General features: G+C 46.6%; 1 protein-coding gene across 2 annotated transcripts in view; it reads left to right on the top strand.

Moving 5' to 3' along the window:
- MEGF11 (multiple EGF like domains 11) overlaps positions 1–16,064 on the top strand; it is a 316,522-nt gene that overhangs the window by 232,544 nt on the left and 67,914 nt on the right. For both annotated transcript variants that reach the window (XM_055002716.1, XM_055002717.1), the window contains exons 9-11: positions 4,971–5,091; positions 6,429–6,592; positions 8,406–8,508. In XM_055002716.1, coding sequence (XP_054858691.1) covers positions 4,971–5,091; positions 6,429–6,592; positions 8,406–8,508 — 388 coding nt within the window. The remainder of the gene's footprint in view (positions 1–4,970; positions 5,092–6,428; positions 6,593–8,405; positions 8,509–16,064) is intronic.

Genomic DNA, 16,064 nt, shown 5'->3' on the forward strand with positions numbered 1-16,064 from the left:
CATTCTAGCCATATTGGAAGAAGTGAACTGTGACTCACGAAATTTCATACCCTACCCTAAATGTTGTTAGTCTTCTAGGTGCTACTGGACTCTTAGTATCTGAAGAAGTGAGCTGTGACTCACAAAAGCTCATACCCTACCCCAAATGTTGTTAGTCTTCTAGGTGCTACTGGACTCTTGCTCTTTTCTACTGCTACAGACAGACCTCATCTTGATCTACCTCATGAAGTTGTTGTGAGGATAAAATGGAGGTGAAGAGAATGGCGGTGAGGGGGTGAGGAGCTCTCAGCTTAAAAAAAATTCACCTATCAGGACCGCAACTTGAGACCTGCAATTTTTAGCCTTCCCACCTGCACCGTTTTCTGGATCTAAAATGGGCTTGGGGAATAGCTATTTGCTCTGTTGGAGAAATATGAGTTCACGTGCTTCCTTGGAGCCAATGGTAGCTCCCCACGATGGTTTCTGGTTAGGAGAATGGTACAAGTGGAAGGCTTCGTCTCCTGCTCTTGCCATTGTCTCAATCTGAATTTTGCCTCTGTGCCTGATAATTTAATTTTGAGAAACACTGGAGGCTCAAGGCACCTAACTTCCAGCACCTCATCTGGTCTGGCCTTTAGATGCCCTCAAGGGGAACAACAGAAAAGACACGGTAAAATTTGCTATCCGTATTCAAATGCAATATATAGCTCGTCAGTTATTGGCAGAGAGGATGGTATATAATTGCTGTCGTCGGAGATGGGAAAGGAGTGTGTGTGTGTTATGCAGAGGTATGCATTTAATTTCACAAGTCATACTGCCCAAATTGAGGTTAAAGTGTTAATGATTTCTGCATTGAGTAGTTAATAATCTCTTACACCCTGAGCACTCTTACACCCTGGGTTTTTTTGCTATGCAATTGTTGAATCTATTTGTCAGAGGCTACTTGAGGAAATTCATGGTGGTCTGGCTGATAAAAGCTGCCACCATCTGGGTTTTGCTTTAGAACGACACTGTTAGATTCTTGAGGGATATCAACAGCTACAAATCTGAAGAAGCCAAACTGTTGTGGTTTAGGGGGAAATTCATATGTGAATGTTAGTTGCTTAGTGACTGGATTATCACGCTCTTCCCCTGCCCAACTAAACAAGTGACAGTCAGAGCAGGCAAAGAAAGGATACAGACCATACAGAGATTGTTGAGGTGAGTCCAGCAGGCAGCGTTGTTTAGTGGTTAAAGCTTGCTGTAGGAGCTTGGGCTAGTCACACTCTCAACCTAACCTACCTCACAGGGTTGTTATGAGGATAATACGGAGAACATTGGGGGAAAGGCAAAGTATTAAATAATTAAATATGAGGTTAAGGTTTCATCGGGCATTCGCTCCTTGCCGGAAAAATGGGCCTTGGTAAAGACTGCACGGTCGTCTTCATTTGCTGTCACCAGTGCTAGCTGGCGCAATTGGAAGCCAGTACAAAACTCGGGGGATCTTCTTTTCTTGTGTTCTCTCATTAAAAGTATAAAGTATGAACCCAATCACTTCACCAGTTGGACATTCTGGTGCTAAAGCGTCTGCCCGCAAGCCAGCAGCATTCCACTTTTTGCCTGCTCCTATACTACCAGTCAGGGCTTTTTTTCTGGGAAAAGAGGTGGTGGAACTCAGTGGGTTGCCCTTGGAGAAAATCATCACATGGCTGGTGGCCCCGCCCCCTGATCGCCAGACAGAGGGGAGTGTAGATTGCCCTCCACGCCACTCGGCAGCACAGAGGGCAATCTAAACTCCCCTCTGTCTGGAGATCAGGGGGCGGGGCCACCAGCCATGTGACCATTTTCAAGAGGTGCCGGAACTCCGTTCCACCACGTTCCAGCTGAAAAAAAAGCCCTGCTACCAGTGAAATCCTAAACAGAATTACTCCAGTCTAAGCCCATTAATTTCAGTGGGCTTAGACTGGAGTAACTCTTCTTAGGATTTCACTGTAAATCATCTCCCAGAGGGGAAAGGTAGTGTTACTGGAGTGGTTCTCAAACTGTGTAGCAAAGTCCTCTCGAGATATGCAGGAAGAGACATTCCGTTCCCAGGAGAGCATTAATCGTGCAAGAGACTGTGCAAGAGGCCCTTCGCTTTCCAGGTGTGTAGCTTTTTAAATACCAAAACTGCTCTGCTAAACCATGGAAACTGCAGAGAGGCAAGGACCTTCTGGCCGTTCCTCCGCCCCACCCTTTGCGAAGCCGTAGATTAATTTTGCTTTGGGAGTGGATATGTTTAACTTTCATTTGTCTTCAATCTACTGTCCATCAATCCCAGTAATGACCCAGAGTGTTGGTTCCATTAAGGCGGAATGAGCTCTTTTTTAAAACCATTTCTCCACACTAGCCATATATTCTTCCGGTTGGCATCCTTTGAAGCTAAAACACTCCAGCTGTGAACACGCAAGGGTCGCACCGAATTCCTTTTTCAGTGAGTAAACGTCAACACTTCCCTATTTGATTTCCATTTCAAGATTACTGCTTCCCTCTGTCTCTCTTAGTGCATTTGAAATTTAGGCTGTAATCTCCTTGGGGCAGAGACTGGCTCTTTCCCCCTCCCTTTTATATTAATTTGCAAAGCACCGTGTACATTGATAGCATCGATCGTGATGTACGCACATCAGAGTTCTCTGAGATTTTGGTATTTCAGTTCTTTGGAGCCTCACTGGAATGATGTTACTGTGGGCATTTATCTATTTGGCTCCGTTGAGGCCAAGCGTTGCTCGACACGAAACCCTTGTCTTCTTTTGTGATTAGCGTTTTGTCCGTGATGTTTGCCTTAATGAGCAAACAGCTGTTCCGAGAGATTTGCTGTTCTACCTTTCCCACCTCCTGTTGAGCGGCTGCCAAGAGATTGTCCCTGTTTGCCTTTCACACCAATCCAAAGCCTGCTGTGTCATACCATCATTTCAGAGAACCAGGGAAGTAGCTCAGAAGGGCATCGTCGAAGCTGGAGATGAGCATTCATTGCCCATCCCAGGCTGCTCTGGAGCTTCAAAGGCCATCTTGATGTTCCCAACTTGTTAGAAGAACAAGATGAAAATAACTAGATGCAAATAAATGTCCTGGAACCAAAGCACAGCCTGCCTCGTATCAACCTGCCTGACAGTTCAGATCTTTGGAAGAAATCCTGCTCTGCCTGCCTGTCTCTTTTACCCTAGTGGAGTGGTTACTGGAAACGGTTTTTTTGCCATACTGGCACCCAGGGCTGGCTCCAGCATCGCCGGCACCTAAGGCAGCTTAAGGGCGGCCTCTGTGTGTGTGCACACACACTGGACTGCGTGATGACATCACTGTATATAACGTCATCATGCAGGGGCTGGGTGCGTGCACAGGGGGCCTTCCAGCCCTCCCGTTCAGTTGCTTTGCGGGCCAGGCACAGCCGGCTGTCCTGGCCCACAGACCAACTGAACAGGAGGCTGCCTACTCAGCTGCCCCACACTGCTGCCGCCAGCACGCTCTCCTGGTTGGTGGTGGCGGCGGCAGCTCCGTGGCACGCGCCCCTGCCCCTGGGCCGGCGCTCTTCTGGCGCCTTAGCACCCTAAGGCGGCTGCCTCACCGGCCTCAATGGGCGGGCCAGCCCTGCTGGCACCTCACTTATGGAATTCGTTGCCTGCATCTGTTTCACTTTTAGGCACCAGGTGAATCTATCTGTGTCCCCTAGCTTTTAGCAATAGGTGATATCTGATTTACAGAGTTTCATCTTTTTTTTCCTCCTCCATTTGATAGTTTATAATCTTGCATTGTTGCTGCTTGCTTAAGTTCTGGTTAACATTCAGGAAAGTGAATGATTTTATTGTAAGCCTCTTAGTGCTTTTTTTGTATTTTCATTATTTTTAAAAAATAAGAACTCTTGGTAAGAAGTATATTACAAGGCTGCTTTGAAATGTATTAAATAAACTGATGTGCCATGTTGGAAAAGACGTAGAGTATCATGTGTGAAATGTCTCTATTTTTCTCCCATGTGTGTACCTTGGGAAATCCTGCTTTTTCTAACAATCCTTTACGTCAAGGCATGCTCTGTAGCAGCGCCCACAGTCTGGAACACTCATCCCAGAGTGGCTTGGGCCCTTCTCCCTCACTCCTGAGTTACGTCAGAGTGCTGGATGGCCCAGACAGGCTCAGTCTCATCAGATCTTGGAAGCTAAGCTGGGTTGGCACCGGTTAGTATTTGGATGGGAGACCACTAAGGAAGTCCAAGGCCACTACGCAGAGCCAGCCAATGGCAAACCACCTCTGTTAGTCTGTTGCCTTGAAAATCCCCACAGGGATTGCCATAAGTTGGCTATGGCCTGAAAACAGTTTCCTCCACCACCGCCCTTCTTTATTACAAGAGCATTCTCAAGACTGGGCTTCTATTGCTGTCCTCTGATAAATTTGTGTTAAAAGGCAGAATTAGATCATGCACGACTACTGCTAAAAACAGCAGCCATGTGTTATCGTTATCCTCTCTCTCTCTCTCATCATCTAGGGATGCTCTGTAGTATAACATCACTATATTGTGAAGTTTCCCTGCACTGCATTGGTGGCTGACAGGGGAAACACAAAGTATAATGGCATCACATGTTGTGTTTGGTTTTGCTAGCTGTTAGGAGGAGACATTTTTCAGTGGCAGCCCCGTGTCTCCAGTGGGTCTAATGGTAATCTAGTTTATTACAGCTCTTTGGTTTAAATGTAATTTTAATTGATTTTATAGTTGTTAATCTGCGGATTTAGTTTTATTCTGTGTTGCCTTGAGCACTTGGTGGAAAAGAGGTTAATGAATTGTTTGAATGAACAATAATAAATTTCCACAACTCTCTTTGCTCTGGCGTGGAATTACATGCACTCTTTTAGGTGCTGCCGAACCAGCCATGTTTCTCATCTTTCAGAGAAAAGATCCGCCCTGGAATTATTCCCAGAGCTGTGACAGCCATGTTTCCCGAACTCGGCGCTTCTATGCCTCAGCTGGGTTTCCTTTTGGCTTGCAGGGAGAAGACTGTGCTGTCACTTGTGGGGCTGGGACCTACGGAGCCAGCTGCTCATCGATTTGCAGTTGCAGAAACGACGGCGGCTGTTCCCCAGTGGACGGTTCGTGCTTTTGCCGAGAAGGTAAAGGTTGTCCTGTTGCAACAACGGGCAGGCGGTGGCATAAATCACACTTTCCCTGCTAAATAATTGCCATGAATTATCTTCAGGAACTCTGGAGTTGTTCCAGCTGTAAATCGTGGCATTGAGCACCGAGCTGCTTTTCAGAGTTTGGTGCGGTCTGGGATTTTTCCCAGAACTGGATCCTGCTGGTGTAAACCTGCTGCAAATAGCTCATTCACACATGCGGGTCAAAAAAAAAGGAATCTCAAGTGCTGATTTGCATGTGTGAGCCGGTAGTCATACATCAAACGCTTGGGCGCCTTTTTGCCCATTGTATTAATTTGGTGCTTAGCAGAAATGTTTTAAATGAGCACTTCAAAAAGTAAATTGTGAATATGATTCGTATGAATCATACACAGGGGCACATACTGTGGAGTTGGGATGTCTTGCGGCTTGTTTTTTAGTCTCAGTATCCAGCTTTAAGTAATGGCCTATAAGTAGGACAAGAAGGGGGAACCTGTGAGGACCTGCAAGGGGGAGGAAGTCCCTCCTCTGGTCCCTGCATACTGACTCTGCTTTCCTCCCCACACTCATTGTCCCCCAGTCCACCCTCTCTGGCTCACTTCCCCCTCCCTCTCTCCCACTTCCCCCTGCCCTTCTCTCTTGCACCTCTTGGCGCCATGTTGGGTTGCTATAGCAACTCCTCATGCCTCCGATGCTCTTCGTTTCTTTTCAATGTGGTCACATGCAAAGCCATCACTTTTAGCATGAGGGGTTAATCCCCCCCCCTTTCTTTTTTTGCCCAGTTGGACTTTTATGCCAACTGGAGGGTCACTTAGGTTTGCAGAATTGCAGCTGGGATGGGACTTGTTTTGGGCTCATGCCAGGGCCCGCTCTCAGCTGTGAGATGGCAGGATTCCACCCAACATAATGCTTTTCAACAGCACCGTTTCGTAAAATTTAATCATGAGAGGTGAGAAGTCCCCAAGGCCTCTTTCCTATGTTCACTTTTAGCGTGCTCCAGTCATTGAAAATACTTGTTTTTCCTCCTCTGTTTCACACAGCACTACCCATTACTGAGGAAACCTCGAGGGCTAACCTTCTCCCTACCTAAACAACCAAATACCATTCTGTTTTCTCAACTGCGCTCTGTCCTACTTCACGCAAATACATCTGGACATACTTTCAACTGGGTGCGCTTCACACACAAACATTGGGTGCACTTCATACACGTTCACACAAACGTTCACACACAGTCTCTAGAACAGGTGTCACTTTCTAACAGTGAGCGAGGTAGCATGTCCCAAGGCAGCGGTGTAGCGATGGGCACATTGATTTTCTTCTCTGTCTCATTCTAGGGTGGCAGGGAGCAGACTGCTCCATCCCTTGCCCGAGTGGCACTTGGGGCCTCAGCTGCAACCAGACATGTTTTTGCGCCAACGGGGCAGCCTGTAACCCCGTGGATGGATCGTGCCTTTGCTCTCCTGGGTGGCAAGGAGATTTCTGTGATGAGCCCTGCCCGGTAAGTCTTCATGGGGTCAGTGCCTTCGCAGTCCCTGCAAGAGCCTTGGACAAACAATACATCTGGAATGTTTTTTTGAAATAGTGTACCAAAGGCCATGTGTGGATCAGGCCCCTCAGTTCAAAGAATCCAATAGTCCGTTTCCAGAAGCTCGCAGCAAGCTGACTCCAAGCCTTGAAAGGAGGATGTGAAGGAGAGAGGGCTGTGAGAGGGACTGTGGCTTAGTGACAGAACGTCTGCTTGGCCTGCATAAGGTCCCAGGTTCAATCCCCGTCAGCTCCAGTTACAAAGATAGGCAGTTGATGATGTGAAAGAGACCCTGGAGAGCTGATGCCAGTTTGAGGAGGCAATACTGACCGAGGGTCTGATTCCATATAAAGCGGCTTCATGTGTGATGCCTCTGCTCGGTTGTTCCCTCCCACCTGCTGGCATTCAGCAGTCGTCTGTCTCTGAAAGCTCCATTTAGCTATCACGGCAAACAGCCAGTTATAGACCTGTCCTCTGAGTTCCGCATGGGGTCGTGAGCAGGGCTTTTTTTCGGCAGGAACGCTCTGGAACACCGTTCTGGCACCTCTCGTGTGTGGTGGCCCTGCCCCCTGATCTCCAGATGGAGATCAGTCCACCTGGAGCAAATGGCTTAAGCCTGCTCCTGAGAGGTGGGAGAAGCACACATGGCGGGAGGGTGGGGGGATGGCCTGGAACGGGCCGCTGCTGAGCAGGGGAACACTCCGCCGCCCGGCAGTGGCCCTATCCTGGCTGTTTTGGGCCCGTTTTGGCCCAGTTTGGGCCTGAAATGGACTGGATCGAACCAGGATCAAAATGATTGTGGCCGAAAATGGCCAGGATCAGGCTGCTGCTGGGCGGGGGAGTGTTCTCCTGTGAGGCAGCAGCCTGTTCCAGGCTGATTCAGGCCCAATCCTGGCCACTTCAGGCCTGTTTTGGCCCTGTTTTGGCCCTAAACTGCCAGGATTGGGCTGCTGCTGGGAGGGGGTATGCTCTCTCATGTGGCAGTAGCCCGTTCCAGGCTGATTTGAGCCTGTTTCAGCCCAATTTGGGCCCTAAATAGCCCGAATTGGGCCTGAAACGGCCAGGATCGGGCCACTGCCAGGCGAGGAGTGCTCTCCTGTGTGCAGCAGCCCATTCCAGGCTGATTTGTGCCCGATCCTGGTCATTTTGGGCCCATTTCGTCCCAAGTCACCTTGGGGCTTGGGGCAGGGATGAGTGGAACCTCACTGAGCATGCACAGAGGTACAGGAACACGATGCCTTAAGAACCTGCCTGCCTGAGCCGACGAAAGGACTCACATCTGAGCTGCCAAACACCTCCCTAAATAAAAATGCTTCCAGCCAAAATAAGCAAGAGTGTGCGAACACCACAGGTATGGACCAGTGGTAACATGCTGCTCCTTCCCCAAGCTCCATCGTAGGTAGTTTGGTGTAGAGGTTAAGAGCAGCAGGACTCTAATCTGAAGAGCCGGGTTTGATTCCTCACTCCTCTGCTTGAAACCAGCTGGATGACCTTGGGTCAGTCACAGCTTCTCAGAGCTCTCTCAGCCCCTCCCACCTCACAGGGTGATTGTTGTAAACCTCTCTGAGTGTGGCATTAAGTTGTTCTGAAGGGCGGTATATAAATCGAATGTTATTATTATGAAAAAATGAAGGTTTTTTTTTTACCTCAGCAACCGTATTGTCTGTGAGAAATCCAAGAAAGCAGCCATACATCCCAGAGAAATCTCATAAACGTTTCCTGCATGTGTTGATTTGAATGTAAGACTGAGAGACCTTTTCTTTCCTGTTGTTTCTCTTTATGGAAGGACGGGACATACGGCCTGAACTGCAGCGAGCGCTGTGACTGCAGCCACGCGGATGGGTGTGATCCTGTCACGGGCTATTGCTGCTGCCTTTCTGGATGGACAGGTAAAATGGCCGACAATCAATTCTCGTATCTTGCTGACTAAGCCACAGGCCCCTTGGGATGGTTTCCTTGGTTTTAAACTAGTTGTATCCCATAAAGGTCAATGTGATTTACTAAGTTTGAGGTATCTTCCGAACCATTTGGGAAATCTTGGGGCAAACTGAGGGGGAGGAGGGGGGACGTTTGAATAGGATTTGAGGATCCAGGTATACGTGTTTCGCAGTTCTGCAATAGCAGAGAAAAAGTGTAGTATCATGTCAGTGAATGCAGAATTTACTGTCCCAAGAATCTCATCTCAGCATGGCTGTGAAGTCTTCATGGCTGTGAAAACATGCTTAAAAGTGTGAGAGGAATGCCTTCCAAAATCCGTGGCTTCTGAAATTTCAGCAGAGGTTGCTGAATAAAACTTCCAGAGGTTGGAGACAGGGTTTCAGGCCCGAGCACAGCTCCTTGCCCTTCCACACAATAGGAAAATTGGAATCAGTTGTGCAAAGCAGAAAAAATTGTGTGACTCTCACCCCGAAGGACAGGAACTGGGCATTATTGGTTTAGGCCTGGCACAAACTTGAAACAAGTTCCCAGCCCGTAACGCAATCTCTAAATTCATGAAAGTAAATAAAAAATCTGAAATAAAAGAAAGAGATTATATCATGGTAATACGAATCTCCCCACCCCAACAAGACCTTGTAAAATGTGCCCGTTCCCCATGCTTGGTTCCTGAGAGGTGCATACTTCAGATCCCCTCAAATCCTGACGTCCTCCTCTTTCCACCCACCTTATGAGTGGACAATTATTGGGATGCACTATACTATTCCCATTTTGCAGACAGAAAACTGAGGCAGAGAGTTGCTTAAGTTTGCCTGTTAATGTTATGGCTGGAGGGGGCTACTCTTGGCTGGCAAACCTTGCCCTGTTTTGGGCTCTGTTCAGTTCAAGAAGCCTTCAGTTCTACAAATGACAGTTTATTTTCTGACAGGCTGGTTCAGCGTCTTAGTCACAACTGTTGAATCACTCACTCGGTAGCAGCTGCGCCCGTGGAGACTTTCTTGGGGAATTTGGTTGATTTCCTCAAAGCCTGAGGTGGAAAACAGTCGCAGCTGCATTGCCTTTGCGGCTCGGGAGCCCTGGGCCTTAATTACTGGCACTGGGCAGCGTTTTGTGACTTTTCTTTGTTGTGTGGTTTCACTGTCAGAGGAGCAGAGCCTCCCAAGAAGACAGTGGGGTTGCCGGCAAAGCCACATGAAGCCTTCTGTATTCAAAAGGCAACTTTTATTATTAAACAGCACAGAAGGAAGAAAACAGGTAAGGATGGAAGGAGGGCGAGAAAAGAAGTTCCGTTGCCTAGTAACGGGGTACTTCTGTCACCATTTACTGCAGGCGACTCGTGTGCCAGCAAAGGTACCCCGCCTGCCTTTTGCTCCACCACCCAGCCAGGAATTCTGTATGCCCAGACATGTGTCCAGCCCGTCTGTCTGTCCGTCCATTTGTCTGTCTCTCTCTGTCGGTCAGTCTGTCTGTCTGTCTGGTACTGCTGATAAGGCTATTGCCTTAAGCAGAAATTAAAATGGGAAGAACCTTACTTAATATCATTTCTCTGGTGTTTAATTATTGCCCCTATATGTTTTGCCACAGAAAGCGTAACGGAATCATTTGTATCCAATAATAACCACGTCACCTGTGCTCTCATATGAGGTAGTTCCGTATTTTTAAGCAGAGTAGATGATTAAGCTCAACTCATTAAATATGGGACACTCTCTAATCATATGTGTTCAGTGGTTTCAATTTTATCATATGGGCAGTCAAGGACCAGTTCCAGAGAGGGTAACTACATGTTGTACTCCAAACAGTTAAGCATCCTGAGACACAAGTGCTCAGTTCTTAGCAAAATTAACTCAAGAGGGGGCTCCCTCAGGACATGTGGCTTCAGATGCTGGCCCTGCTGCATTGGAACAGAGCAGATCTCCGTCTGTATTTAATAACAACAACAACAACATTTGATTTATATACCACCCTTCAGGAGAATGCCCACTCAGAGCAGTTTACAAAGTACATCATTATTACCCCCACAACAAAACACCCTGTGAGGTGGGTGGGGCTGAGAGAGCTGTGAGAGAGCTGAGACTGACCCAAAGCTGGCTTTAAGTGGAGGGGTCGGGAATCAAACCCGGCTCTCCAGATTAGAGTCCTGCCGCTCTTAACCACTACACCAAACTTGCTCTTTTCTGCTATGCTCTCCCATCTTTGAAAAGCAAGGATCGTCTCCTGTTTCTTGGGATTGCTGCAGCACGTGAAGAATGATTAAAAAGTACACACGGCACCAGAAAAGTGCAGGAGTGCATTGCTCCTGCTAGGAATGGGTGCAACTGAGAGCAGAACTACAAGTGACAAAAGGCACAGGTTGGACACTTGTCAACTTCTCTCAAGTTTTGATGGGAAATGTAGGCAGCTTGGCGGAATGTTGGAAAAGTGACAGTTGAAAAGTCCTTTGGACAGCAGTCGGAGAGCCAAGCTGCAAGACCAGGATGCCTACATTTCCCATCAAAACGTGAGGGAAGCTGACAAGTGTCCAATCTGTGCCTTTTGTCACTTGTAGTTCCGCTCTTATTGTGCCCGGTAGCTCCTAAAGCTTCCTTGGAAGCAGCGCTTTGTCTTAGAGCCGGGCTTGGGGAAGGAGCTGTAGCTCAGTGGTACAGCATCTGTGTTGTATGTGACTCCCCACGTTCAATCCTCAACATCCCATATATCTCTTCGGACCAGCCTGCTAAAATGCTGGTGCGGAGGGGAGGGACCATGTTCTTTAATGCTCCATCGTGTTAAAAAAAGGAGGGATGGACTCACGGGGAAAGGGGCGAGTTTCACAGATATCTTCAAAAATATGAGAAGCTCCCCTCCTGGCATGGTATAGAGGTTAAGAATGTTGGAGTGAGCTGGGTTAGGCTGAGAGACAGGAACTGGTCCAAAGCACCCAGTGAGAGTCCAAGGCAGAGTGGGGATTCAGACTTAGGCCACCAATATTTCCAGAGCAGCTCTCAAGAATTGTATTTGGGTAATGGTTTTACTCCAATGAATGCCCAGACTTTGCCACACTGTGTTAAAATCTCATATGAGGATAGACGCTGCCATTGCTCCCTTGGCAAAGTGGAATCACTTATTCATATGTTCTTTCGTTGTCCTTGCCGCCAAGTCTATAGGGACAAGTTTATTTACCCACTCTTAGACACACCAGTTGCAGAGGCAAATAAGGCCTGCCTGGAGAAACTACTAATTGATGAAAATCCAACTATCTCCAGGCAAATAGCCAAATTCTGTCTCTATTTGGTTAAATTCCATAATAAAAAGAATAGCCATACATACTCTCCTGCTCTTTTTACGATTTTAACTATTTTAATGTCAGTGTTTTAAATATTAGAATTCCTGTGGTTCCCAGAGAACTGTATACATTTTAGGATAGGATTTTAAATGCTAAATGTATTTTTATGTCCTTTACATTTTTATGCTGGATTTAATTATTTTATTGATTGATAAGGATGTATTGTCATTGTTATGGTCTCTGACCGCAAATAAATTCATTCATTCATTGTGTTATATGTGAGTTATGTGCTGTCAAGTCGCCTCTGACCAATGGTGACTCTATAAAGGAATGGCCTCCATAATGTCCTATCATTAACAGACTTGCTCAGACGTTGCAAACTGGAGGACGTGGCTTCCTTTCTGGACTCAACTCATTTCATTTTGGGTCTTCCTCTTTTCCTGCTGCCTTCCACTTTTCCCAGCATTATTGACTTTTCCAGAGAATCTTGTCTTCTCATGATGTGACCAAAGTGCAATTGTTTCAGTGTTGTCCTTTTAGCTTCTAGGGAGAATTCAGGCTTGATTTGATCTACTTATTTGTCTTTTTGGCCGTCCATGGTATCTGCAAAACTCTCCTCCAGTACCACGTTGCAAATGAATCAGTTTTGGTATGAAAAATTTCATTTGGGAAAACTTTATTTAAATACTGCCCAGCATGTAGATGCTGGTATGTTGGGGGAATGGAACTTGGCCAGCCTGTCTGCCTTATATGCTGGCTTTCCATGGGCAGGGAAATGTGAGGCCGATATTCAGACATGTAATTCCCTCTGGATGCAATCTGAAGTGGGGCAGTAATAGAGGACAGTAATTCAGCTCTGATATTTGTGCTTTCATGTTTTTGCAGACATTTTTTCCAGTGTCGTAACTGCTATTGGTGGTTTCCCATTTAGCACAAGACTGTTTAATGGGTCTTGGCTTTTTGTCCTTCCATTGTAAATTTTGTAATGAAGACCACCCTTTCGAAAAATATTGAATTTTAGTATCACTTTGTAGGCACTGAACATCAACTCCTTGTGAACATTTAATATTATTTGAAGCTGTATACCATGTTATCCAATTGACAAACATGAAATTATAAATAATAGAATGTATAAAACTTACTAGGGAAGGGGAGAAGGCTGTCTGAAGTTTTATTTTAATTAAACACGGCCTAGAAAACATCAGAAAAGTTCAGGAACTTCTGAGGATTTTTGCTCTCCCGACTCCTGGGGCCAGGGCAATTCAAACGACTTTAAGATCTAAATGGCCAGCGAAAGATTGATCTGAAAGTAGGGGATTCTGTATGTTGGTTCCACATGTGGGATTTCCATTGAAGTCAATGCCAAAGATCAAGAGGGAGAGAAATAGCTGCACTTCTTTTTTAAAGTCAGTTCTCAAGCTATTACTCATTAAAAAAAACTCGGAGATTAATAATATGATCAAGGCCCAGAAAAGAAATACTGACAGTAAAAAAATGCTTGGACTAGGCTGCTTGGCTGTGGCTACTTTTATGTTAATTGTTTTTTATGTTGTTTGTTCAAATTTGTCCCATCAGATCAGTTTGTGATCATGTGTGAAACTCAGAATCACTGAGATTCCGGTCCAGTATCACCGTAAAGACCAACTAGGTTTCCAAGGTATGAGCTTTCAAGAGTCAAAGCTACTGGACCCGAATCTTGCTCTTCTACTACAGACCAACACAGCTACCCACCTATATTCAGAGCCACCAAGACCACCACTATGGCTGCCAGGCCTCTAGCCAGTAGACCTCATTGCCTGTCAACACTCAGAGGGGCAACAGGAGAAATGATTTTAAAAATAATTTGGCATCATATGCACTGCAGTGTCACTTTCAGGGAAAACCCAAAGGTGCTGTTGAGTAGCTCTAGGAATCGCTGGAAACTCTATGGTAAAGCCATACTATAGAGTTTCTGATGATTCCTAGAGCTGTCTGACATCACTTCCTGGTTTCCCCCCAGAAGTGGCATTACAGTGCATATAATGTTGTGCCCCCCATGTCCCCACCCCTGAACCTCCCACCAGTTGCCAGGCCTGGCATGGCCACACTAACCTCCCCCCTTCTTACCTGCCTGCTATCTCTGAAAGCCTATTCTGGCCAAAACTCATTTCTTACAGGGGAGTGATTTGGACCTGATACAGAAATTAGTCTCCTGACCTTTTCACCTTTAACAAAAATATGGGCCCTCTTTTGCCCCAATGGGTCTTGCTTAGCCAGTCAGAAGATGGTCAGGAGAAATGAATAAATTTTATTCCTTTATTCAATACTTTTCACAGAAACAAATTCTACCAGTTTATTAAAGCACAGTCACAGATCACAGATGAATGAAAGCGACTTAGAAAATAAAAGAAACTTTTGTTTATGATTCTGGAATAAAGACAAAGAAGGCAAAACCAAACCCCATCAAGATAAACAGTGAACAGGTTTTGTAGCAATAACTTTGAGCTCTGTCTCCGCAGCCATCCGTCCTCCGCCTCACCTCCATCCCACCTAATTAAATACTGACCTTCATAGAGGCTTCTGCAGAGATCTACTGCAGTGGTCCCCAAGAAGAAGAGGGGAAACGAAGCCGCTGCTTCCCTGATCGTGTCCCGTTGTTCTTTTCCTTGCACTCTGGCGGGAGCAGGATAAGGAACCATCTTTTCCTGCATGTGCCCCTCTGTGGCTTCCCACAGTGGCCTCTTCCTATCATGAAGCACACAGTATTCTGTGCCAAGTGTGCCAGAGCACCGCTTTTTGCATCATTTGTAAGAAGATCGGTGACGTTGATCCTCATGGGCAGCAAGTAAGGTGGTCAGGGCCCCCTGGCAGCCATCGAGAACGTGGGGGTTGCGGGTACTTCCAGCGATCAGCCCTCTTGTCCTTGTGCTCCCACACCCCACACAACGATGAAGCTTCCAAAAGTGATGCAATCACATGGGGCTTAACAGCATGCTTCGCCTCAGGGCAGATTGCTTAAGAATCAGCCCAAAACTTAATGCGATGCCATTGCTTCGAGTGTAACTGAAAGTGATGTCATTGCATGAGGCACGGGGACACGCACACAGCTCTTTATCCGTGTTGTTTGCCAACAGCGGGCGATCTCCAGGCTGCTTGCCTCTTCCGGCTGATCATTGGGCAGAAAGGCAAATTGCCAGGAGTTTGCCCCCCATCAGCAATCACCTGGCAAACCTGTCATCAAGGGAAGACGCATTCCATCCATTGCGTTGGGACTGGACATTGGTCCATGCTTACCCAAAGCTGCACATGACTTCCTGTTATCTTTTTCATTTGTAAGACACTTCTATATTTGCGCATGAAGGTTGAAATGAAAAGCCTTGTCCACTGAGCGTTCATCTGCTAATTTCGTTAGATTAATTGGAGATGCCAGACACATTTCATTCATCGAGGGGGGCCAAAGGGAAAACAATGGGAGATAATTGGGTTGCGGAATATTGGCTGGCTCGATCGTTACCGATTAATTATATGGTAGGCTGAAGCAAGCAAGTCAGGCACGTTGGTTCCGATGCTCTCCAACAGGAGGAGTTTGTTTCAGCAGAAATAAAGAGTTTGCTCCTATCCTTCCGACGTTGCCAGCTGTCATCATCCCCCTATTCAGTTTTCACAGTGGAGAATACAAAAAAAGAATCCTTTACTAAAGTTGCTCTTAGAGTGAACTCCTGTTGTGTGAGTGTGCATGTGTGAATACAGAAGAGGCTAATCCTGTTGCTGATTTATTTATTTACATCATTTACCTTGCCTTTCTCACCGGTGGGGACTCAAAGCAGCTTCCATCGGTCTGCTCTCTTCCATTTTATTCTCACAACAACCCTGGGAGGTAGGTTAAACTGAGAGGTTAACTCCTGAGGTTTCACAGCAAACTTCCATGGTCAGAGGACAGATTTGACCTGTGTCTCCCAGATCCTAGTATAACCACAACCCCACACTGGCTCACTGGTTAGTATTCCCTGAGCTGTTTTTCATACTCATATACACATTTAACACTGTTGTTGCTTGGAAAACTTCTGTTTTGGGAAGTCCCTGTGGAATCCCAAGAAAAGACGGCGGGCCTGGGGTGTTGCAAACTTCAAACTGTCCCCCAGTGTGAATTTTCTGAGGGCCAAGCTACACATGACGAATGACACTTGAGCGGCAAGTGGATTGAGTGGAGGGCAAGTGAACAGGGAGAAATACACTTGCTGTTCAAGTGTCATTCGTCACTTGTAGCTT

The sequence above is a fragment of the Eublepharis macularius genome, chromosome 18 (assembly GCF_028583425.1).
Source record: "Eublepharis macularius isolate TG4126 chromosome 18, MPM_Emac_v1.0, whole genome shotgun sequence".
In the NCBI taxonomy this organism is placed as follows: Eukaryota; Metazoa; Chordata; class Lepidosauria; order Squamata; family Eublepharidae; genus Eublepharis; species Eublepharis macularius.